Raw genomic sequence first — 25,659 nt, 5'->3', positions numbered from 1 at the left:
GCCCGCCCCTGCCGACTACCCCATTCCAGGACAGGAGAGTTAATGTCTGTTGCTTCTGTTTTCACAACATGAGTGCAGTTGAGAAACTCCATTCCCGAAAATCCCTCCCAGTTCTTGGTGAAAGCCCCTGCTTATAATTCATGTTTTCTGCACATACTTAGTAAAGATCTCAAGGCTGTAAACTTAATTCTATAATTATCACCTGTTCTTTATGTTTTACTGATCCCTTTGTTCAAATGTTTACACCCTACATTTAGGAAATCACCTTCTGATAATTTTTATTTCTTACTTTATAGAAGCACAGTGATTTCTCCTATACAGCTCTTTGCTTTACTGTCTCTTGGTACACCTGATATGTTTGTTCTCAGATAGCTTTTTTTATACAGCCACAGGAGAATTTATGTGGAACTTCCATACCAGTATTAAAGATAGTCATAGCAACACCAAAGAGATCCTTGTGAAATTCATGATTAGGATGTACCATAGGAATTAATAATTCTCAGGCCACTGCCTTAAATTGTAACCACATTGTTTTTGTAAGGAAGTTGCTCAATTTATATACAAGGAACACACAGGGCTGTGTTCTAATTGAGGAATCAGTTTTATTTAAAATTTATATCTCAGAAACAACTTAGAATACTCAACTTCATATGCATATGCTGTATTTGAGTGACAAGAAATGGAATAATGTTTTACTAATTTGACCCTTCTGATAATTTCCTAGAAGTCTAAGTGAATACAATGAAGGAATACCATCTGTAAAAATGCTTTTAATATCTTTTTCCCCAGAGTCAAGAAAAAATATTTTTAATTAATAATTATATAGATTTATTATTCACTATAAAAATAATTTTACTGGACACTATGCCAATTTTCTTCTTAGGGTTCCCCAGTTAGTAGAACTTTAAAAACGTACTTCTAGTTTGCTAGATTTTAGTAGGTCAGCATGCACACCAAAAGTGTATTAAGGTGGACTGCTCTATTTATTGATTTGCGGTGAATCTGCTAAAGGCTGGAGGCAATTGTCTGCGAAAGGGGCGGGAGGGCCGTACATGATCGAGGTCATGCGCATCTAGCCAATTTGTAAGACGATCCAGCCACTCCAAGCCATCAGCAATCCTTAGCATAGGGGCACACTCATGCATTCTTGTCAAGTCATCTTGTGAAAGGCTGCCTGCTTCCAGCTTGGCTTGGATGTGCAACCTTAATAAAACTCACTGAGGTCTGGAGAAAATAGCAGATCTGCAGCAGATAGGGTAGAGGAAAGGGTCTAGAATATGTACACGCAGCTGACTCAGGCAGGCAACACGCTGAACGGTTACACAGAGAGGAAACAATAAATCTCAGCTACTTATGCAATAAATATCTCAAGTTTTAACTAAGGAAACTATCATTATAGTGAAATAAAAAATAACATTTTAGAACAAAGCTAACAAATGGCTAGTTTTCTGTGATTCTTCTACAAAATCTTTCTTTGAGAGGGAAAAAGTCAAACAAACAAGCAGTTTTACCTGAAATAAAGAACTAGTTTAAAGGTCAGAAGAAAGGCAAGGAGCAAGTTTTGCGAGAGGCACGGAAAGAGAGTGCTGGCAGTACAATGACAGTTTTCCTTTCCTTTGCTTTCCTCGCTGCCATTCTGACTCACATAGGGTGCAGCAACCAGCGCCGAAGTCCAGAAAACGGTGGGAGAAGATATAACCGGATTCAACATGGGCAGTGTGCCTACACTTTCATTCTTCCAGAACATGACGGGAACTGTCGTGAGAGTACGACAGACCAGTACAACACAAACGCTCTGCAGAGAGATGCTCCACACGTGGAACCGGATTTCTCTTCCCAGAAACTTCAACATCTGGAGCATGTGATGGAAAATTATACTCAGTGGCTGCAAAAAGTAAGTGATTGCTTTCAGTTTCTAATTGCACGGAGCCTTTTCCATTCTTCCACTGCAGCTGACTTAGAGTTCCATAGGGGGGCATTTGTGTCTTTACCTTTTGCTCCAGGGGGGCAGTGTTTGCAAATGTAAGACGGCTCTCTCCCTGAGGCTTCACAGGGAGCCAAGGATTTTAGGCTCCTGCAAGGCTGTGAAGGTACGGTGGCACCCCGTTTGTGTGCCTAACACTGGCATATTTTATGACATTTCTGGTTTTCTGTTACTTAAAATTTAGCTTGAGTTTTCTGACTGTCAAAACCTACCTTGAAAAAAAGCTTGTATATCTTGAGCAAAGTGGTAAAAAAAAAATAATAATAATAGTAATACTAGTTTAAGATCAAATAGATTTTACACCATGCAGTTTTGTGCAGCTAGGACAGAGAATCATCACCAAATACTTGTTTTTCAACCTCTAGTAAAGTCAACATGGAATGAGAGTAAGTATAAAGTATGATATTTGATTGGAGATATTGTATGTGTATGTAAAAAAACAATTTTAGGAAATAGAATAGTAGAGGGCTGATTTCTGTCATATATTTCTTTTGTCCTTGAGGAAAAAATCAGGAAGAGGTATTTTAATGTGAACTCATCAGAAAGAGGTTGTATTCTCACTATGAAAGGAAAAATTGAGCTGCTGGTGGCTGTTCTGAAGACATGCACCTGCAGATTTGGGCTTAACGCAACATGTAGACTTTGCTATATCCCTGAAGTATCTCTTTCCTCAGAATGTTGTAGTTACACACAGTGCCATGAGGAAAAATAATTTTCTCTCTCAGTATTAATGTTGAGTATGCATTTAATCCCAATTTATAAAAATCAAATTAAGCATTTTATTCAGTTATTTCTCTATAAACCATTTAAAAGTTTTTGTTGAAAACTTACCTATAAAGAAAGAATGCACTCTCTGTAGTTCATTCCCTCTTTGCTCTGTCTAATTGTGTAACAGGTAAGCAGCAGATAACAAGTGTATTCAAATGTGTCACTAGAACGGTGGCAATGTCAGTGTCCCATTTGTGGGACACTAAAAATTCACTTGGTGTGTATGGGTAGGAACGCAACTAGTCTAGTGTTCCTTAAGTTAGTCTGTTAACAGAACAAATCCTTTAAGAAGATAAAAGATAGGGAAAGGACAAATGTTCTTTTTTGTTCCTGTGTGGTCACGCTCACTTAGATCACCGCCTGCTGAATCATGTCTAGTAATAGTTATTTTACTTTTGTCCACTAGGGACTGAACTAAGATCACTGTTATTTTATTTGAGAAGTTAACTGAAACTTAGTAGTTTTAGAGTTTCTAAACCTGGAATTTTACTTAATCTTTCTGTTGTAGATTACAGGTGAAGAAATCCATAAATAGGCAAAATAATAGAAAGGACACAGAATTCTGCCGTCTTTTGATAAGGTAGCTTAAATTTCAGGGAGCTTATAATAAGATATCTTTTTTTCCCTTTGGTTAAACTTATTTCCAGCATGAACAAATGAATTTGGTTGAATAGCTTATTACTATTCTTAGTATACTGCCTATATAGTGTTTAATGAGAATTCAAGCATTATAAATTAGCTTGGATTCATTGAGGGAGGTGGGGATGGAAAGTTAGTTCCAAATTGTCTTTAATGAGCTATTCTGCCAAAAATGTAATATTTTGTTTGCTTAAAATATACAATCAGATGGTGATTCAAACATAATAATGCATATCTTTTGTTGCTATGCAATTATTCAGCAGTAAAGGGTAAGCACATGATTCCACTGGGCTTAAATCATGAGCATGCTTCATATGTTAATTTAATGTGTGAAATAAATTTGATTTTTGTTTGCATTGTTCTTGGTCAATGATGATGGCATAGTTTTCAGATTATAGCCAAGCATAACTATGAAAATGTTCTTTGGTTATACAGACCCCTGCTAGCATGAATCAAGCTGAATTATGCTGAAAATGTCCCTGTTGGAGTGAGTCAGAGCAATTTGGCTGGACTATTGTCCGTTCAAATTTGCATATCTTTTGTCATTGTTAATGCGATTGGTCAGAGGATCAAGAAACCAAATAAATGCCTTCAGTAACGGACTTGCTAAAGGCTCTCATAAGTTTCCCTTAATTAGAGATTTTCTTCACTTCAAGTTCTAAATTTCATGTAATGTATTTATTTTGATAATTCAAATGGAAATCTTTTTTGTTGTAACTATTTGGTATGCTTAATACTGTAATTTGTAGTACTTCTATTTTGATTCCCAGTAGTTCTGTTAGTATGAAAAGCAGTGCACTGCAGAAACTGAGGCTATCAGTGTAAATGTAATTAATTTAATCCATTTATTCAACAAAATAATTAATCACACACGGTGATTATTATGCAGCTCATGCCATCACTATCAAGAAATTATTTGATGCAGAAAGTGTATTATGAATGATAGAAAAAGCCAGGTGATAATTTATGTTAATCTGTTACTTTTCTTGATATTTTGTAAACTGGACTCTTTTAAATATTCTTCACAAGACACTGGCTGTTACTAAAAGTCACTTTGTGAGATTTATCTTCCCAATCTTATTCCTTAACTTTTGGTCTTTCAGCTGAACAAGATGAGAAGCAAGGTAGGCAACAGGGTGAAGGATGTGTTGTGCATCTTAAGTCCTGGAACTGTCATGGCACTTGTCTTTTGATGTGATGGATTTAATTCTAAGAGATCAGCTTTCTATGATAACTTGTCGATTAACACCAATATGAAATAGGTTGATAGCTTTATCCTCACTTGTCAAATGGAGAAAAACAATATAAATAATTGTTCAAAAATCACATTTTTATTTAGTGAAACACTTGGGCTGTTTGTCTAGGTTTGACTCTCTTCTATTATATAGCTCTTTTTTTTTATAGCATTGTTAGCAAACTATATGTAGTACCTGAGAGTGACCAGCTCTTGGGATAGTAACAATAAGTACAGAAGGTCTTTGTGTCTTTGCCACTTTCTCATGATTCCTTTCTACCTTCTGTGACAGAGAAATGTCTGTTATTTAATGTCTAGTTCACATCCTGTGCTTCTTGAACTGTTATTTTCTTTCTCTCATATACCCAAAGTTCACAAATATATGTATTTAAAATATTCAAATTTAAAATATATAATGTTCTAGAATTTGGGGGAATTCTTAGAAATGTCTGTTTTACCTTTGCCAAATGATGTCTTTTCTTTTTTGGTTGAAAGTATGAATACATTGAGTCAAAAACATGCCTCGCGACAGAGAGCAAGGATCTTATGCTATAAATATTTCATACTAACTATAATTGATGAATTGATGATTATTAGTAGGAAATGTAGTTATGAATTGCCATCCAAGACATTTTCATACGTGAACAACTTCTAATGAAGTGTTTGGCTAAATTTTTCTATTGACAGCATTTTTGGACTAACAGCATCCTCTAGTTGTGTAATCTCTATTATATTCTTTGCTTCAGAGAATTAAGTTTCAGCATACTATTACCTGAAACATATTAATGATGATGATAGTCTTTTTAAAGATTATATTTGTATTACACATATTTTACTCATATTATTATCCACTAGAATGTGGCTTCCATGAGGCCAGTGACCTTATATGTTTGTTCACTGTAATTGCCCCAGGACCTAGAATAGTATATGATCCATAGCATATAGATAATAATTATTTGTTGATTGAATAAATGGATGCACTGTCTGTGTGTTGCAGTCTACACTTTACTATGTATTATTAACATTTTGAATTGTATACCTTACCTCCCTAAGTAGATTTTGTTGTCTTTTAAACAAGGACTACGTGGGGGAGGAAAAATAATTTTCTCTCTACCCTTTCACGTTCATGGCTAAGACCCTTCTGTAATAAAAAAAAAAATATTAACAGGAGAAAAACAAATGGAAGGTTAATAACTGGTATACCTTCCGTATACATGGGAGATACCTAGGAAAACTGAGTAACTCCCCCAAATGACCCAACCTGCCACCTTAAATATTGTCTCCAGCTAAAGACAAAAAAGATGAGATGTTCAGTGAGGAGAGCCTGGTTTTCAGGCAAAGCACAGTAAACAAGGGTTGGTTGTTATGAAGATTTAAGTCCATGCCTTTTCATTGATAGAGTTCCTAGAGGTTTAGTTATTCTCTTCATGGTACAGAAAGGGAGACACCCTTACAAATGGAAATTTCCCTTATAAATGTAAATTTCTCTTATAAAAGGATAATTTCTACTTGGTTCTCAGAGTTTTTTCTGTGTCTGCTGTTTCTTAAAAATAATCAGCCTGAAATAATCCTTATGTCAAAAAGGCATTTATAAGGGTGACTTATTCTGCTCCCCTTCAACTACATCCTTCAATTATTTTTGTCCTAATATTAAAGATAAAGGGTCTAGATTAGGTGGTTATTAATTATCCAAATTGTATTTAGTCTAGGATCTTAAAAACTTCTACAGTCACTCCATTTGTCCTCTTAATTATTCATTAAGAGTCAGCTTTGTTGACTGTTTCTCCATGAAATGTCCCTATACTCCCATACTCCACTTAGCATCCCAGGCTAAGTTCTCCTGTGTTATCACATTGCATGTATCATGTTAACACTGCATTTCCGTGTTGTATGGCTATTGTCATTTTCAGTATTTGTTTTGAGAGCTGTTTGCCTACTTAGACTGTGAATCCCTAGGCTGTAACAAATATCTCTTTATCCATCTTTACATCTCCGACGATGTTTAATAAGGGTCTGAACAGGGTCTCCATTATGATAATATGAAAATTTAAAAAAAACATTAAGTGCTCAAGTGTGTGGTGCTAAGTATAAAACGATGCAACTTAAGGGACCTTGTAACTGCTTTCAGATGCTAAAGTTTGCTTCTAAATTACTTGAGGGTGAAATTGATCTTCCTGTGGGACAACAAAGAATTTTATACTTCAGACCAGTAGGCAAACGTTTACTGCATACAACAGTGGCATGTATTTACATATAATATGTGCATATGCGAATCTCAGTAACTAGAAGTGACTTCTCATCTATGCCTTGTTTTGGTGGCTGGTGACTGCAAAACTAAGCCAGAGAGATGCTCTGTATTTTAAATAAATATATGGAGGGACTTCCAGAATGTGTAAAATAAGCAGACAATTGATAAGTATTTTTTTTTAATTGTCACTAAATTTGAAGAAAATATGCGTATGCGATTTATGCATAGAAATAGGAATTAAAAGGCAATTGCCAGGAAAGGTTAATAGGAATAATTGTCTTTTAAACCCAGTTGTATTTCCCTGCCAACTTTGAGAAATAACGCCTGATTTTCAAGTCAAGTAGAAGCTCTTTAGTTAATGCCGCTGTATTAACTTTTCAATAAGTAGTTAGGTTTTATTGTTTGCTTGTTATGTTTTAGATTCCAAAGATCCAAGAAGTCAGAAAGACTTTCTGGGCCTCAGAAGTTGGGCATTTGGAGCTATAACAACTTTTCAGGTTTCTCTGCAGGAGGGAGCAAACCTTCCCCTAAACTGTCTCCATTGAGGGATCTCAGGTTTCAGGAGCATGGCAAGTAGGTTCTTTTCTTGGGCGATTGCAGACCTTCCTTACTTCTGACTGTGCCATTTCATGTTGAGCTGTCTTTTAGTAGCACTTATGTCATATGTAATTATTAGTTAAATATAATTTAAAATAAAAAAGAATGTGCCATTCTTTTCCTTAAAATCCCCCTGCAGTTTTCCATTGCGTAAGAATAAAATCGAAAGTCTTTACCATGAGGTCCTATATAATCCGCCTCCACACTCCTCTCTGGATTCACTATTTACCACCTTTCCCTCATTCCAGACATTCAAATGACTTTAACCTTCTTGTTGTGTCTCCAGCAGAGCAGCTCATCCTGTCTCAGGGAATTCACATGGTTTACTTAGCTAGGAAAATTCTTGCCCCAGGTCTCCGCATGAATGGCTCTTTCTCTTCATTGAGGTCTTTGCTCAGAAATCTTCGTAGAGTCTTCTCTGAGCACCATTACCTATCACTTTCCCTCACTTTGCTAAGTAACTTTCTAACATAATACATATATTATTTCTTCAAGACATTTACCACTATGTCCTTTTATTCCTTATTGTTTGCCACATAATTTGTTTTGTCTCCCTCTACTAAGAATGTCAACACAAGAGGTTCTTGTTTATCTTGTTCCTTGCAGTATACATCACTCTTAGAAGAGTACGTGGCACATAGTAGGACCTCAGTAAATATTTGCAGAATATGGTCTCCCAGACCTTATATTCTATGAGACAGAGACTGTACCTGTCTTGTTCAGCAGTTCTTATTTATTATTTTATTTATTATTTTGATAGTAGATCACTTTTCTTGTACAATGCCTGGGATGTAGTTGGAAAGAATACTTTTTTTTTAATAGCTAGAGAAATGAATGAGTTCCATGGACAAATTTTGACTGTAATTAAATATATGTATGAAAATGAGGCTTAACTATGTTCTATACATTACACTACTATGTAATGGGGGAAATTTTAATTAATCCTGAGTTTCTGTGTGCTGTTTCAAGGGTCAGCAAATTATGTCCCTTGGACTAAATTCAGCCCACCACTTATGTTTGTAAATAAAGTTTTATTGGCATTCAACCACATACATTCCTTAGTATATTGTCTATCCATTTGTAAATAAAGTTTTATTGAAACAGAGCCAAGCCATTTACTTATGTATTAGCTATGGCTGTTTTCCTCCTCTAAAGGCATAGTTGAGGAGTTACAATAGTGACCAACTGGTCCACAGAGCTTAAAATTTGATATCCAGCCTTTTACTGAAAAAGTTTGCTGACCCCTGTTCTGCATCACAAAAGGAATATAGTATTAACACTGGGGCCATTGCAAGGTAAATTGTGAGGTTTCTTGTGTGGGAAAAAGATGGCCCTCCAGGAAGCCAAGTAATCTTCAGGTCCATGCCAGTTGGCAGAGAGCCTGTCTAAGCCATTTCTTGGCTTAGTATTGGGACATGCTGTGAGGTGACATTTTACAGTACAGGGAGGGAAATTTCATGTCTTTTTTTTTTTTTTAATTCCCTGCCCATCTTCATGTGAAGAGAAAAATATTCCAAAACAGATATACCTTAAAAAAGAAAAAGCACCTGAATAACAATGCAAATCAGCAGCCTCTGGATAAACAAGTCTGGGTGCCAGGGTCATCTGCTTTATGTGCCTGTTTCATCATGTTGGTTGTGGCATTAGCAAGAATGTTGACAAAACATCGGAGGCATTCTATTTTCATAGAAATGGAACTTCAGGTTCAGCCTTTTCTATTCAGTCTATTTAGAAACCTTTCCTCCTTTTGTCATTTGTTTTTTTTTTTTTTAATTTATTTATCTTTTTTTTTTTTTAATGGAGGTACTGGGGATTGAACCCAGGACCTCATGCACACTAGGCACGCGCTCTACCGCTGAGCTATACCCTGCCCCCCTTGTCATTTGTTTTAGATGTAAACATTACAAGTGTTTCCATTTGTGTAGATGATGAGCAGGGAGGAGCTACAAGTGGGAGGCTCAGCTATAAAGTACAGAAGTTTATCAGCCCCTATGCTATAATTTGCTAATTAAGGAACTTTTGTTTTCTTTTTGCGAGGCCTTGTCTCTAAACATTAGCAGTCTTCTCCTGAGCCTTGTCTTCTTTACTTTTCTTTCTTTTTTTTTAATACCACAAGCTATATCGTGTCATTTGATTACACGCACAACTCTAATTACATTCTGAGTCATCCTTGCCTCTTGTTCTAATACAAGATTATCGTTTGCTGTGAAGTTGGAAAGTTCCAGGCTCCCTTTGGTTCTAGCCCCATGGTCTGAAGGAGGGAGGGCCTCTTAGTGTTTAAATCTCTTTACAAATTGTACAAAAGATGTGCCCCCTCCCTTATCAAAGAGGTTTCTAAAGAATGAAGCACTCCATGGATTATCTTTTCTTTAAATTTGGAGGCTTTGTACCTAAACACTCTTCTTTAATTCTTACATAGAAATATTAGACGTGAGAGGTTTTCAGGTTTCTTTGGTCTTTGTTACCTATCCAAATGATCTGATTCCTTCCTTCAAACATAAGAAAAGGTAATATTTAACTGAGAAAGTGATGAAAAACATATATAGCCAGATACATCCCAACTGGTAGCTAATAATTTCATCTATAATGTGTTTAGGCATATGCAGATCTTTTCTTTTGGCAGTAAGTATTGGAGAGTAAAATGTATGTAATAATTGTTACTTCTTATATATACCGTATGATTATGCAGGCCACTTACTGCAGATCTACATTGGCATGTATTGACATTTGTGTTTAACTATGGAAAGTGCATGAAAATTAGCACAAGCATCAAACTGTGTCTAAAGTAAATCAGTAGCTGAAGTATTAATAAAATGCAAATGAAATGTGATTGTCCTGAGTTGTAAGTAATGTTTACATGTAAGTCATCAAACTCACTGGCATCAAATGGATAAACTTACTATGTATGTCTGTGGAACAGCTGATGATAATTATGGAGGGTGGTGTATTTTAAAGTTTTATTTTATATGTGGTTTAACTCATTAGAAAGGTTTACACTTTATAGTCTCTATTTTGTTTATGAAAGCTGAATGAGTTGAATTATAAAACTAGACCCTAAAGATTATTGGAGGGTTACCATTTCCAGAGAACAAATAAATATTTTAAAATCTCAAATTACCTTTAACTTCTAAACCTTTAAAGAAAGTTCCAAAATTTTATAAAACATGTCAACACTGTTTTTGTCTTCACTATTAATATACAGTTGACTAGATTAAAATCCAATGGATATTTATTGCAGCTTAAGATTTGCTGCACCCAGCAGACCTTACATCTACCTTATCTCAATTGACAGACATGAGAGGTGAGGATTCTATCTTTATTACTAATATCACCAGTCTTTTCTTTATTTTCTACTTTTACTCATTTTTTAAATATCAATAACAGAGCTGTAATAAGCAGTAGTTTTAATATTTATAGTATTAATGAAAAATTTATTGAATAAATTGAATATTTAATAACTTTAAAATGTTAATGACAGAGCGGAGGCTTAATATTTTTTAACAAATGAGCTGATGAACTTTAAATATTTCTTAGCAGTGGAACTCTATTTCCAAGCATATTATTAGGCAGAAACTTAATATGTAATCTAAATGTAAATCAAGGGAATAGAGGAGAACTGGAGTGAGGCCCAGCCATGACCTTCTTCTTCAGCCCTTTCCCCAGAGGCATCGTTCAAGGGACTGTATATGTTCAATGGAATACAATTTCAAGATGGCGGCAATGAAACTTGCAAATAATCAAATATTAGGTAGGTAAAGTTGCCAATACCAATCTACTGGCAGACAGGAAGAAACATAACACTTGATAGTTGGAATGTTTTTTAGCAAGCTGATTGTAAGAATGTCCAAAACAGCTTAAGAATATTGATGTCTAAATTACAAAAAAAAAAAAAAAAAGCAGATTGTTCTAGACTCAGAAGTGTTGAGAGGTAGTCTGCTAGGTACTATAGCCCCTGTTGTTGAGAAGCCTAAACCCATTGAAATAGACAGACAGGAAAACAGATGCATTGTTTAACATACTTAACATGACCCAGATATGTTAAGACAATAGACAATTTGTGGATAATTAGTGACAAATTGTATAACTTAACCTATTTTCCAAATTATCCAATTTCATGATAGTGTATACTTCTCTGTTTTAAATTTAGGAGCATAAATTACATTGATTACTTAATATCTCAAGGTACAATACAATATAATACAATATTCACTTAGAACAGAATTCATTGTTAAGGATAGTGAAAGGGAATATGAGTTTTAAGCAGGCATTTTGATATTTTCAAAATTTTCAAAGACTTATTAGATTGACTCAGCTAATCTGTTTTTTATTTCTAGCATATGACACTTACCAGAATTGCCATTTTCTTGTTCATATGTGCTGGCTATTTAGTAGTTTTAAAGAGACTATCCTGACTGTGAAGGTTAGTACAGTTAAGACTAGATAAAATCATCCTTGAATCAATCCACTTTCCCAAACACACCTATGCTGCAACATATCATAATATGCTGAAAGAGACTAATCATAAGAAAGCAATGTCTTCAATTCCATTCATTCTATGGAGCTTTTTCTCTTTCTTTAGGAGATGAATAATGCCCAGCCATTTGATAGACTGATGGGGAGAAGTCTCTAAAGTCAGGTCTTTTATGAATTTATTATTAACTTGCTTATTGTACTAGAAATGCAAGTTCTAATATTTTTTTCCTGGCTTTCCAGTGGCCTGTTTTTTTTTCAAACATCAGTTTGCCCATTCTGCACTTTGGAGACTTCTGAGGCTTGAAAACTGGAAAAGAGAGGTGGTAAGGCAGTCCTCGGAGCTGGAAAGACAAAAGAACTCAAAGGAACTGGTTCCAGGCCTGGGTTCTTTTCATTCTTCTTCTCTCCTCTGGTATTGTCTTCAGTAAAGTCCTATGTGATTCTCCTTATACTGGCCATGGAATGGAAATTTTAGAGACAGGAAGGACAAGAGGGAGGGTGAAAGAACAGGAGACCAGTGACTGTCCCTTTATTGGTGGCTGGGGGGCACAGTGAGGGGCCACAAGACTGTAGCCTGTCAGAAGACTGCTTCATGGGAGATGGCAGTGAGTCCTGTCATGGGATATTAGGATACAGACATGAGTGATGGAGCTAAGCACCTGCAAGTAACAAAGGACAGGTGGTCACTTAGCCAGTTATCTAATCAAATATGCGCTGTGTACAAGGTGGTCTGCTAGGTATTATAGCTCCTGTTGTGGAGAAGCCTAAACCCACTGAAATAGACAGACATGAAAACAGATGTATTGTTTGTGTCCACTAGTTCCTATATTGAGTATGAATACAGAACCACACAGTGATGAATTATGTTGTACCTAGAGCCAGACTGCCTGGATTTGAATCTTGACAGCATCATTTCCTTCCTATGTGACCTTGGGCAAGTTTCATAACTTCTCTATGCTTCATTTTCATTACTGGTAAAACTGAGGAAATAATAGTACCTACATTATGGGATGATTGTTAAGAGTAAGCATAAGTCACGTAAATTACTTTGCATAAGTCCTATTACATAGTAAATGGTAAGTAAATATTAATTATTCCTTGCGACCAGTTCTGGGTTATAGTAAGGGTTAAATGCTGAGCACTTTTACCAACTAGCAGGCCCTTTAGAAGAACTCTATATGTATTAATTCACTGAATATTTTCCGGAGATAAGGATAGTTTTCCCACATGGCAGATGAGAAAGCTGAGGCACAGAGACGGGAAGTAACTTGCCCAGCATTACCCAGTGACTAAGTGACAGGACCTGTATGCAATCCCAAGCAATCTGACTCTCTGGCTTGTGCTCTAAACCATCTATGAAATTAGCTACAGCAACTTTTATGATGTCTCCTCTTGTCATTCTTCAAACCTTGTCTACTTAAATTTTTTTTTTCCTATGGTAGTTTTTGTGTCTCAACCCTTAATTCTTTCACACTAAATCAGTTGCCCCTTTCTGAAGTTCTGTTTCAGACAACCATTTGTCCCCATCCTATCTCTAAAGCTTCGTGGTTAAATTGACTGTGACATGTAGGTTATGCTGCTGATTGAAGCACAATAGCCCAATTCTCTCCGCCCTCCCACAGGCCTGTTAACAGACCAAGAAATCCCACGTCTGCAGTCCTTCCCGCCTGTCTCCTTAGAAGCACCATCTCTTGAAGTTACAGAGCTTAATTGAATCTGACTCTTTATCTAAAAACTTTTAAAACACAAAGAAAGAGTAACAATTGCTTTACATGGGGTGAAGTTGCCTATTCTAAATATCTTCTGTTCAATTTAATGGCCTCCCTCTTGTATTTATCTGTGGGCAATCCTTCTTGGAAAAGCAAAAGACATCCTGGAACTTAAAATATTATTTGCATGCACTTTCTTTTGTGGGTCATTCAGAGAGTTGTAAAAATGAGAAGAAAGGCCTTGTTTTCTCAGGCAGTGACCTCTTATCTCATTTCCTATTTTATTTATCATGGTCCCTATTAATTGAAATATTTCTGGTATTTTGGTTCAAGGCCAAAACACTGCTACTTGTTAGCAGTTGTGATGGCTCTTCCTCTCTTTTTCCTGATCTCAGAGGCCTGACCACTCAGATGCCTGGGCTTTGAGGGCTGCTGCCTTCATGGCTGATAAATATCAGTTGCGTGAGGTGGGAAGGCTCCAGCTTACCCTAACTTTCCTCTGTCCATTCTTCTTCATGGAGTCCAAATGAAGAGTAATGATAGAATGGGGTGGGGAGAAAACAGAATTCAGGCATGCTTTTTCATCATCCCCCTTAGCATAGTGGGACAGATTAAAATACATAAGAAACAAAACAAAACAAACTCGGCTTGCTTGACCCACGTTCCCAAGGAGCACTAAGGATCAGCAGTGTGTGGCATGTCGACCTGTGTTCCCCAAAGATACTGGTAGGACATATTCGTGAACAAATGCATGCTCTGGTGTGCAAACTATATGGGGGCAACTTTTTGGTCAGTGAAGAGGTCTGAAGGATCCTAGTGCTAATGATGAATAATAACAAGGACCTTTTCCCAATTTGCAGGAAAGTTTTAAGGATTAAAACATTCAATTTTAAGATTTTCTTTCAGTATCCCCTCCATATTTTTCATCTTTCATCTATTATGTCTGATACTTTTATCTCCTCTCAAGAGTTAGCTGACAAAGTAGCAAATACATTTTAATTAATATAAGTTGGGAAGTGACCTCCCATATTTTGTTCTGTAGTTTTTGTACTGTATCTGGACAGATGGTTATGGTGTGGTTTATCTCATCCATATAACATAACTATACTTCTTGCCAGTGAAATTGCTATTGCTTTGTGTGTGGGATAAATCAGTTTATCTGCAAAGAGGGCAGATGTTCTGTCCCAAAAGCAAGTATGAAAATGACATTCCATTAAGAAATGTATTTAGTAACAAAAGGATATTAATAAGTCTACCTCGACTAAGCAGTGTCAAAGCCAAATAGATAAGCAAATGCATTTTTATATATAGCAGGTATTATTATATCTATTTTATAGATAAGCAAACTGAGGACCAGTGAAGTAAAATAATTTTTTAAATGTTAAATATTTACTTTGAGACAGGTATAGATTTTGAGCCCAAGTATTCTGAGTGGTTAACTCTAAAGCTCTTCATTATTTATATTTCTCTCACTTTTCCTTCACAAATTAAAATAAATTTTGAATAATGGAGGGTGGGAAAGAGGTTTAAATGAATGATACTTTCCTCTAAGTTTTTGGAGAAAATATCAGAATAACTAACCTTCTTTGGAGATCAAAATATTTTGCCATGCATGTATAAAAATTGCTGTAAGAAAGCTATGTTCTTAGGAAAACTATTTCCTGGAATCATTCCTGACTGGATAAAAAATTTTATTTCAATTTAAAAATATGTCAGAGGCAAAAAATTAATTGCTGTTTTTACATTTTTCCAAATAAGTGAGTTGCTTACACAAACTGCCTCAGTTGAGGTTACTGTGATATGGCTATACAAATAAAGATAATATTTTAAACTAGTTTATCTGCGTTTTTACTTATAAACACAACCTTGTAGTCCTAGATTGTATTTCTTTTAGTGAAAGACCAAATAGGGATAAAATATAGTCAATAGAGGAGATGGCTTACTATTTCAACACTAATGAATTAGGGTCCTGTTTGTAGTATTTCTAGGAAAATGACCATATGCCATATGTGTTTTTAATCCTACTTTATTTTAGTTCTTACGTATATAAATATAATCATTGATTCCAGGTTTATGCTTAGAAAAAAGAACAAAAAATTAATAAACACTTGTGAAGGTGAAACTGTCATTATTTCTTACTTACAGTCAAGATAAACTAATGAACTAAAGAGACTTTGGTTCAAATAAATGAATAAAGTTGACAATAGAAGTAGAAATCCCACACTCAGTCCTCAATAAAGCTCTTAACTGAGAATTGAATACATATTGGAGCTAAGAAGTCTCCATGGCAGAGAGAAAGGGAAATTCTTTATTTGTGACCATTAGGTTTAATAAGGTACTAAAGCTTATATACTTTTGAGTTCACAAATCAAACTTGTGCAATTTTCAGGGGAAAAGGTCACTATGGAAATTAATTGTCCTGAGCATAAAATATTCCTATATATTATTCTATTTTTAAATATCTTCCACTTAATCTAATTTTGAAAGTCATGACCAAAAAAGATATCATAAGTAACTAAAAAATTCAAATAAACTCTTTAAGTACATTCTAAAATTGTTTATGTTTCAAATAATTTTCCAAATATTTTGAGGATTTCTCTTCTGTTCAAATACAAAATATCCCCCGTAGAAAATGAGATTAATATATGCTTAGTCTTTCTCTGATTACTGGGCAGTAGTTGAGGAACCAATGGCAAAGAGGTGATTTTCTATCAGAAAGATTTGTAAGTCCTACCTGTCCATTCAGTGGACACTCAGAATCTTTGAGGAAGGTGTAGTTTAAAGCACTTTATATAGCTTTTAAATTTAGAACCAAAACCTATTCAAAAAATGCAATTTTTAATGTAACAGGTAGAAAGTGTGTAAGTTAAATAGTTAGAAAACTACTAGAGGGTAATTACTGGTTGTATTGTCCAAAGATGGTTATAATAGTATTGTATATGTATATATTTATAGTATTATGTCATAAGTAGTATTATGTCTTACATGACATCATCCTGTAAAGAATTCCCTTCCCTTTGAATCTGTCTGAGTCATAAAAGGCACTTCAGTTTTCATCTTGTTGATTACAGTATTCATGCTTGGATCTCTGAGCTGCTATGTTAGAGGTCCAACTATCTAAAGGCCACCATGTTGTAAGGAGGTCAAGCCACATCAAAAGGCTGTATGTAGGTACTCTGGTTAGCAAGTATCCATTTTTGAGTTATTCTAGCCCAAGCACTAGCCACGTGTGTGAATGAGCCTTCAGATGATTCCAGCCCCTGCTCACTATGTTACCTCCAGATGTGGAGTTAAAGTCCCAGAGATATGGAGTAGGAATAACTCATCCCTACTGTACCTTGTCTGAAATCCTTAGGTCTGTGAGCCTAATGAGCATAATTGAATGGCAAGCCACTAAATTTTTGGGTAATACATTAGAGAAACTTAAACATATGTGCAGGGCTTATTGCTATGGAACCGAACACTATGGTAATCATTGGAGAGTATACAATAGACATGAGCTCTGCCTTCCAGAAGCTATCCTTTCAGTAAGGCTCATGATATGGATAGAATATCCTAAGTGTTGGTTTTTAAGCCTTTTTCTGTTCTTATTAGATAAATATTTCACTTCAACATAAATTAAGATTCAATAAATGTAACTTGAAGATTGCATAGATTTTAGTACTCCTTTGAGTAAAATATTTATTAATAAGGATTTTTCTACCTTCAAAATAGTGTTTGTAAAAATTCTCTGAGCCTTCCTAAACTCCAAGTCAACAACAAGTCCAAAATACCAAAATAAAACACAATGTGGTTTGTGTGATTCTAAATGTTTGAAATTTTTCTGATCATTTAAAAATTGTAAAAATCTCAGTGAATTCAGATTTTTGAGAATCAAGGCCTGAAGCTATTTTATAACTATATACTACTTAACCTGTCATGTTTAGGCTGTAAGTTTAAATCCAGATGTTTCTGAAAGCTGTTTTGAGCTTGGCTGACTGGTGGTCTCCCAAATGTAAAATGAGTTAGCAGCATCTGTTGAAATCCCAGCAGTTTGGAATTATTGCAATAAAATCCATCCCAGAGTCTCCCTTTCTTAACTGATGAACATAGGATCTGGACTTGAATGAAACAGGTATAGAACATTCTTTAAATATATGAGGGGTTTTGATTGTTACATTATATATTGGTTCAAACTTAATGGAAAACAGTGTAACAGTAAATACAGAGAACATAAGTATTTTTTATACTCTTTGAAGTAATTCTACTTCTGGGAGTCATTCTGAGGGAAATAATTGAAAAGAAGGAAGAAGTAATATACATGAACATGTTCACTGCAGGTATCATAACAGGAACATTGGAAACGATACTATTATTTATTTGGTATTTACTATGATACCTTGCATACATGATCTCTAATATTTAAAAAAATTCTGAAAAATAAACAGTGTTATCCATAGCTTTGAATGAGGAAACCACATACAAGCTCCCACAAGCAATAAATGGCAGAACCAGCAGACATACCAACATGGAATTGTATGATGAAAGGCCATGTCTTCAGTGACACCACGACTGTAGCTGTTAAAAATCGTCATATTTTGACAAGAGAAAATCCCTACAAAATGCTGAATGAACAAGTTTATATACTTCAATAACTATAGCAATAGAAAATAATAGCTAATACTTTGAGCATTTAATATGTACCAAGCCTAGAATGGACACTGTAAATGTGTTATTTTATCCTCTCAATTCTGTGCATAGATGCTGTCCTCATTTTGGAAAGTTGTACATATATTACAGCCTGACTTTGTGTGCGGAGAGTGGGTAGTAGAGGGGTGGTTGTATAATTTGTAAATATATGTATAAAACCACTGACAGGAGCACATCTAAAAAATTCACAATGATAAGGATTCATTTTAATGCTGGAATTGAATATTTTTTACATTTTCTCTTTTATACCTATTGTATTTATTGTAGAATACAAGCGTGTGCCATTTTTATAATCAAAATAATATAAGCTTTATTTTTTAAAGAAAAATAAGTATATCTAGACTGAGGCCAAACACAAATAAGCAAGAATGAAACGGACACGATGGGGACTTGACCATGTTAAAATTTCTGTTACTTTTCAAAATAAGTGTTCTCAGGGCAAGATAAATATTAATATTACCTTTAGAAATAGTAATGGAATCAGTAGATAAAGGAAAGCTAGGAGAAATATTTTGGACCAGAGTTTTTTCCTTCAGTAACCACATTTTACCGCCTCAACAGTTACATTTCGTTAAGACCAGTTGTGAAACCATTTTTGTCATGTGGTCATTTATTTCACACCAGTTTTTATTTCTTATTTCCTTTCTTTCTACTTTTGTGAATAAGCTGATGTTGAAAGCACTGATTAGTGAGTTACAAACAGAAATTAAGTTGCGGTAGTCCACAATCCTCAGCTGATTTTATTCTTTTTATTCAAAGGAAGACATACATTTAAAGAATTTTATTTAAGAATTACAGAAAGATAAGTTATAAAACAGAAGGTGAATGCGTGTCCTAGGTTTGCGGAGTATAAAACCAGGATTAAATGCTTTTGGATCTAATGTAGCAAAGAGAGCAGGAAGGCATATGAGAGAGAGATTAGGGAAGTTATGATCATATGCCACCATATATATATGAAATTACTTTGCAAGATTCTCATTATCTATCCCAGTGTGTTTACATTGAGCAACCAGAACTTTCCAAAAGTCAAAACCTAATCATGCCATTCTCCTGGTTAAATGCACCAGTGGCTCCAAAGTACCCTCAGAATGAAGATCAAACTCCAGAGCTTACTCAAGCTTAGCCTTGCTCACCTCTCTAGTTTCATCTTTCACAGTTTTCTCTATGGTTCTCTATGTTGTAGCACTACCTCAGCCATTCTTTTACAGTACCATGATTTATTCTTTTTCCTTGACTTTCTACATTCTATTCTGCAGCAAAATCCTTGCGTCCCTCCTGAATAAATGGATGGAGAGATGGACAATTCATAAGTAGATGTGATATAGGTCCTGCTACTCACTAGGCATTGGAATTTGATAGGAAAAGTGACTAATAAGATGATAGAAAACTTACTGTCAAATTTTGAAGGACATCGACATATAGTAATAATAAAAAGAAAATGGTTTTAAATTCTGCAGTTGCATTATGAAAGGGTGAATGATCAGAAGGTGGGATGGTATAGAGAGTGGCCCTCACAGCTCTGACACTCACCTAAAGTAATAGGGTAATAAGGTAAACATATGAAAGGATGGGGAAAGCAGCTAGAGAATTAGGTGAAGATAAAATTCTGAGGGGGGAAGTCATAATGGCACTTGGGCAAATATAATAAAACAGGTCTTCATCAAAGTTAACACTGGTATTTTAGAACTGGGGACATTACAAGGGTGCTTTACTCAGGTAAAAAGTATTGTTGAAAAAATATAAACTTATGACTGAAAATGTTTCTGTATTTGTGGCATATGGAGACTTTGAGTAATTCTCAACATTACGTAAGAAGAGACTGACTCCATTTCCATCTTTTCAAAGAAGAGGAGGAAAGTACGGTCCTAAGGCACTTCAGAATTTCTTAATTCACATAGAGGTAAAGAACCCCATTCTGTCTTCCATTCATTGGTGTATCCCACACATTTATGGGTATATAGTACAGAATGTGTTAGAGAATTCAGTCTAATTACTTATTAAGTCTAAGGTTAGTAAACCTTACATTGAAGATTCCAACCATATAAAAATACATGCTGGTACCATCAGGCAAGATACACACTGCACTAGTCTATTTGTGTTACATAAAGGAATGATTTGATTCTTTTAAATCTGTTTGGTTTTGCAAATTAAGTGAATCCCATTGGAAAAAAATTAAGCTCCATGGTTCCATTTTGAAAATAGAAGCATTAATCATTTCATTGAGGAATCTGTTAGGTACCAAGAGCCCTCTCTATTCAGAGAGGTATATTAAATGATACTTGCTGACCTGTATGTCTCATGTGGCATTTTTTTTCTTTTAAACAACCTGAGTCTGACCTTGTGTTTTCAATTGAGTCATTATATATCTGTAAGCATTGCATTTTGTAATAAGAAATATGAAACACTCTTCAGCATTTATCAGGTAGATCCTGCCTTATGATTTATTTTGTGACTTTGTACAGCACAGGGAGCTTCCTTGTTAGTATTAGGAATATGTGTGTGCTGGTAGTCATGGAAGTTTTAGTAAAATAAGTGGAAATCTGGTTCTGTAAAAACATAGAAATTTCATGTTCGCTGAACACAAATAATGATCTTGTAACACAGAACATGTGGATATATAAACAAACACGTATTTATGCCTAGAAATAAAATATGCTCACTGGGAAATTCACATTCTCTTAAAATACACACTCCTCTTAACATTCTTACGACTTTATATTAAGGAGTCTTATGTACACAAACAAGTACAACACCAAGAGAACTGGACACCTCAAACCAGGCGATGACCAGTTCTAGTGGTAGTGGTGATAGGGAAGCTATTTATATTCTTTATGATGGAAAATGAATGGGGCAAAATTAGAAATCGCCAATTAGCCAAGTCTTCCCTTCTTTAAAAAAAGACAAACTAGAATCATTGACATGCTTTCTGCCTTTGTTATATATGGAAATGTGTTATTTCATAATATTAATGCCCATATGTGTGTGTGTATGTGTGTGTGTACATGTGCATGAACATGTATATAATTTGGCTTTCAGCATGTGATGGAATGTAACTGTGAATTGAGTAGACTACTTTACCTCTCTGAGCTTCAAATATCTGTATCTATGAAATGAGGATAATAATGCCTTCCTCATAAGGTTGCTGTGGTGACAATGAGACTAGATTTATTAAGCACCTAATAACAAAGTCTGCATATAGCATTATGTTTAAAATATTACAACTATTTAAAAAAAATTTTAACATTTGCCTTCCAAACTGTACGCACCAAAGCTAAGTGACTTTCTTAGTGCTACATAGCTTGTTAGTAATAAGATGAAAACTGTTTTAAAATTACTTTGTTTAGATCCCAGTGAATAAATCTCTTGTGTAGAAGAATTTAAAATAATTTTTATAGATGCTTTTCCCTCAAGTAGGTGGAGCGTAACTCTCCACTTCTCAAGTATGGGCTGTATGCAGTGTTGTCTTTCTAAAGAGTACAGTACTGAAAGGGGAAAAGAAGGGAAGTTTACAGCAGAGAAACCTGGCAAACACTACTGCAGCCAGGTGATGAAAATCCACATCAACAGTGGTAGGTCATGTTGACAGTGTGTCTGCTTATCAGTGTTATGAAAATAACATAGAATGGCACTGTTTTCTGTGGTCTCCTCCTCAAAGCCTATAACTCCAGTCTAATCATGATAGAAAGAAACATCAGAAAATCTCATTTTTGGCATTGTGTACAAAATATCTGACAAGAACTCTTCAAAAATGTCAAGGTCATCAAAAAAAGCAATAGGAGCCTAAGGAGACGTGATGAGTAAATGTCATGTGATATTCTGGATGGGATCCTGGACCACAAAGAAAAAGATCATTAGCTAACACTAAGGAAATCTAAACAGAGTATGAACTTCAGTCAAAAAAAATGAATAAACAAACCAAAAAACAAACATAAATAAACCCTGGTGAAAACATGTACTGTCTTGGATTTGATAGACATGCTTGAATATGTTAGCAATGGGTTTCTCTAGACTTTAAGGAGACATATCAGCTAATACTGTTGTAATGTGAATAATTCTTTCAATGAGAATCTGAGTGCAGTTCTGCTGGACAGTGCCTCCCCCTTCAGAGAGTTACTTGAAAAGGAAAAGACCTGCAAGAGAATATATTTTAGCATCTCAGATTTGAAGAATCCTTTAAAAGCTTCCTGAAAGAAGAGAGATAAAGCTTTTCCTACCTGACATAAAAACCTGGGACATACCCTAATGTTTATGAGTAATGTGGTAGTTATATGCAGAAGAGATTGTACTTTGGAAAAACAAAGTCCTGTATGAACGTATAAAAATGAATTTCCCAGGCCACTGAGGATGCATTAAGTGCAATCTGATGTATTTTATTACCCTTCTACAATAATGCAAGTGAATAAAATTAGGAAATTTGCTGATAGTACATACTTAACAAAACATTATAGCCTCTGTGAATGTCTTTCTTCCAGGCCCTTGAAGCTACAGGATTATACCTTTAGTAAGAAAATCTAGGATATAATTTTTTCCAAAAATCTATTAATTTCCTTTGTCTATCATTTGAAGAGCTACAAGTTGTTAACAGAACAAGAAATCAGAGCTATATCACTTTATTGAAATATTCACTGTAAAACAAAATATCCTCAAATTTTCATTATATTAAATCAGATCTGTAAAGTATTCTAGTTTGTGAATATGGATATGGTTTTGACTTGTCTACTCCATAACAGTTGTAATGAACATCACATAGATTGTACACAGATCAGCAGTAAAATATTCCCTGCACGTTTTAGCTTCTAGAAAGTGGTTAAAGGCACCACTGAAGGAAGCCAGCAAAATCTGCATCATTTTATTCTTTTGTATGCCTTATGAAAGGTATTCTTAAGATGTGTTACAGTGTTATCTATATTGCCTGATGTCAGATCTCATTGTATGGTGACTCATGACAAACCTGTTGTGTGTTAGAGAGGAACTTATGAAGTATAATTTGAAAAGCCAGAAATCTGGCTTGCCTTTCCAAAAAAAAAGAAAAATAGATTGTAGTGATAAAATCCCATAAATTAGGGGTGGGAAACTTTTTAGATTTTGGCCAATTTCAGGCTGATTTGTAGGCTGTGTTTATTGCCCTTTTTATTTTTCAGAGATGACACAATTAATGGTAGTGTTCTCCAAGAGTGTGAGAATGGTTTTTCTCTACACTTTTTTGCAAAGACATTCTTTGTATATAATAAAGTCTGTCCTGGAGCTTATGCAAATGATTTATAAAGTCTCTGGTTAATCAGAATTTGCTCTCCAAGGTTGCATTCATTGATTTATTCATTCACTGAATACTTATTGACTGGCATTGTGCTGAAACTGTAGGGACAAAGGTGAGCAAAAACAGACATACTCACCCTCATATGGTATACAGTCTAGTGAAGAAATGGATATTAAGCAAATGGACACACAAATCATTTTAAGTTAACACAATAAAGTAGAGATACAGAAGAGACAAAGGCAGTGAGAGTATAAAATAAAGGATTGGACTTGGTCAGGATTTGAACTGTTCAGCTACTGACATGCTATAGACATTACAAACATTTAGAAAAAACAAAGTAAAGAAAAGAACTAAATGAATGAGCCCACTTTGTCTATATTTTATGGCTATCCTTTTGTTTGTATCAGGCAAATCCTAGAGTTTTGTGGTTCTACTTCCCCAAGTAACAAGTATTTGCTCTGGGTTCTCCCAGTTTCTCTGTTGTTGCTTCATGAGCACAACCCAAGTTTACTGTTCATTTTTTTTTTTAATCACCTGAATTTGACTCTGAAAACTGACAGAAATGGGGTAGAGGGGAGGGAGAAGAAACTGGTTATATACACAAAACCCATGTGGGGCCAATTCAGTAGGTAACATTCTTTTCTGAACACCTTGTCATTTGATCTCAGTTGAAAGATTTCCTTCCACTTACCACAGGCCTCATGTAAGATTTGAGGAATTTATATTTCAGGGAGGATTCAGGTTCCAGAAATGGTATAGAATTCTTACTTTCTATTGCCAAAATGGCTGAGATTTTCTCTTAGTTATGAAGTTCAGAAGTAGCTTGTTAGAGGCTCGTCCCACTCAGCAGCACCAGGCTTTTGTGTCTGTCTAGTGTAGGCAGTGAGAGATTTTGAAGTAACTATATCCTATAAACTTGTGGGTAAAGACCTTTTTATTATTCTTTCTACTAATATGATGTATAGATAATATTCATAAGATTCCTTTAAAAATAGAAAACCCAAGTGAAATGACATTTACAGAAATAAATTAACAGATATGTCTGCATAGATTAGCTGGAACAGCTATTTTGATTAAAGAGACCTGTCAGTTCACAACTAGTTTGAATGACTTTTTCAATGTGATTTAATTTTATTTGATCTAAATAGTGTATAATACCAAGGCAACAAAAGTATCCCATTTCTCAAAATTAGAATCGTGGAATTTAATGTTGGAGGGAAACCTGAAGGTTACCTAACCCCACCTCCGAATCAGCACAGTAATGTTTTTTTCCTGTAAATTCTATTCCTTTCGATTCACCTCAGCATGCTTACATGTAGCAAAGGAGAACTTGCTACTAGGCAGGCAGACAGTTTCATCTTAATGCAGTTATGAATACTAGGACTTTTTTTTCTTTTGCATCAAGTTGTAGTTTCTATTCCTTTCCCTTTGGAAAGGATGTCTTTCTCTCTTCTACACAAATACCTTCGACTATTTAGTATGAAAGTAGTCCTAGACAACTTACTTTTCCTGAGCATCAGATTCCTCATATGAAAAAAAGGAACTAATAGAATTATTTCCTAGGAATTATGCAGGAATCAAAGCAGACAACTTATTTAAAATGTCTCCAGCACATAGAAAGCACTGCTTTATCAATGTTGCAGTCATTATAGTATTGTTATTGTTGTGCTGTTATTTTATCTCCCTAACATCTCTGTTTGCCCATCTATGTATTCTTTGCCTCTTTATTTGTTCTTAATAGACTGGTCTATTTTACCTTAAATTATAGAGCTGAACACAGTACCACACATGGTCCTAACAATTCAAAAATCCATGGGACTGTTTTGTGTATTGGTCTGGACATTTTACTTTTCTTTCAACCTAAATATTACCCATTCTGAGTATCTTTATCACACTATTGGATCATACTATCCCAAATAATTCCCAAGTTTCTTTATGTGAACAATTTTACAGCTGTCTTTTCTCATATATCCTTTTTGGTTTCATTTTAAGCTAAAAGTAAGACTTTTAATTTATCTACATTAAATTGTATTTTTGTGAGTGGGCTTTTTGTTTCAGCCT

At 35.0% G+C, this 25,659-nt stretch overlaps 1 protein-coding gene and 1 non-coding gene across 3 annotated transcripts in view; one reads left to right on the top strand and one right to left on the bottom strand.

Annotated features, from left to right (window-relative positions):
• The window catches only part of ANGPT1 (angiopoietin 1), a 328,343-nt gene that overhangs the window by 94,657 nt on the left and 208,027 nt on the right, over nt 1–25,659 (top strand). Inside the window, exon 3 of one of the 2 annotated variants that reach the window (XM_072949606.1) lies at nt 1,650–1,894. In XM_072949606.1, coding sequence (XP_072805707.1) covers nt 1,650–1,894 — 245 coding nt within the window. Of the gene's footprint in view, nt 1–1,177; nt 1,895–25,659 lie in introns of those variants that run through there. The other variant, XM_006211566.4, reaches the window with a different exon arrangement.
• TRNAT-AGU (transfer RNA threonine (anticodon AGU)) lies at nt 9,269–9,344 on the bottom strand. The gene has a single exon. It is a non-coding gene; the product is annotated as a tRNA-Thr (tRNA).

The sequence above is a fragment of the Vicugna pacos genome, chromosome 25 (assembly GCF_048564905.1).
Source record: "Vicugna pacos chromosome 25, VicPac4, whole genome shotgun sequence".
Classification (NCBI taxonomy): Eukaryota; Metazoa; Chordata; class Mammalia; order Artiodactyla; family Camelidae; genus Vicugna; species Vicugna pacos.
Note: the sequence above shows the minus strand (reverse complement) of the source record. Positions and strands in the feature narration are given on the sequence as shown.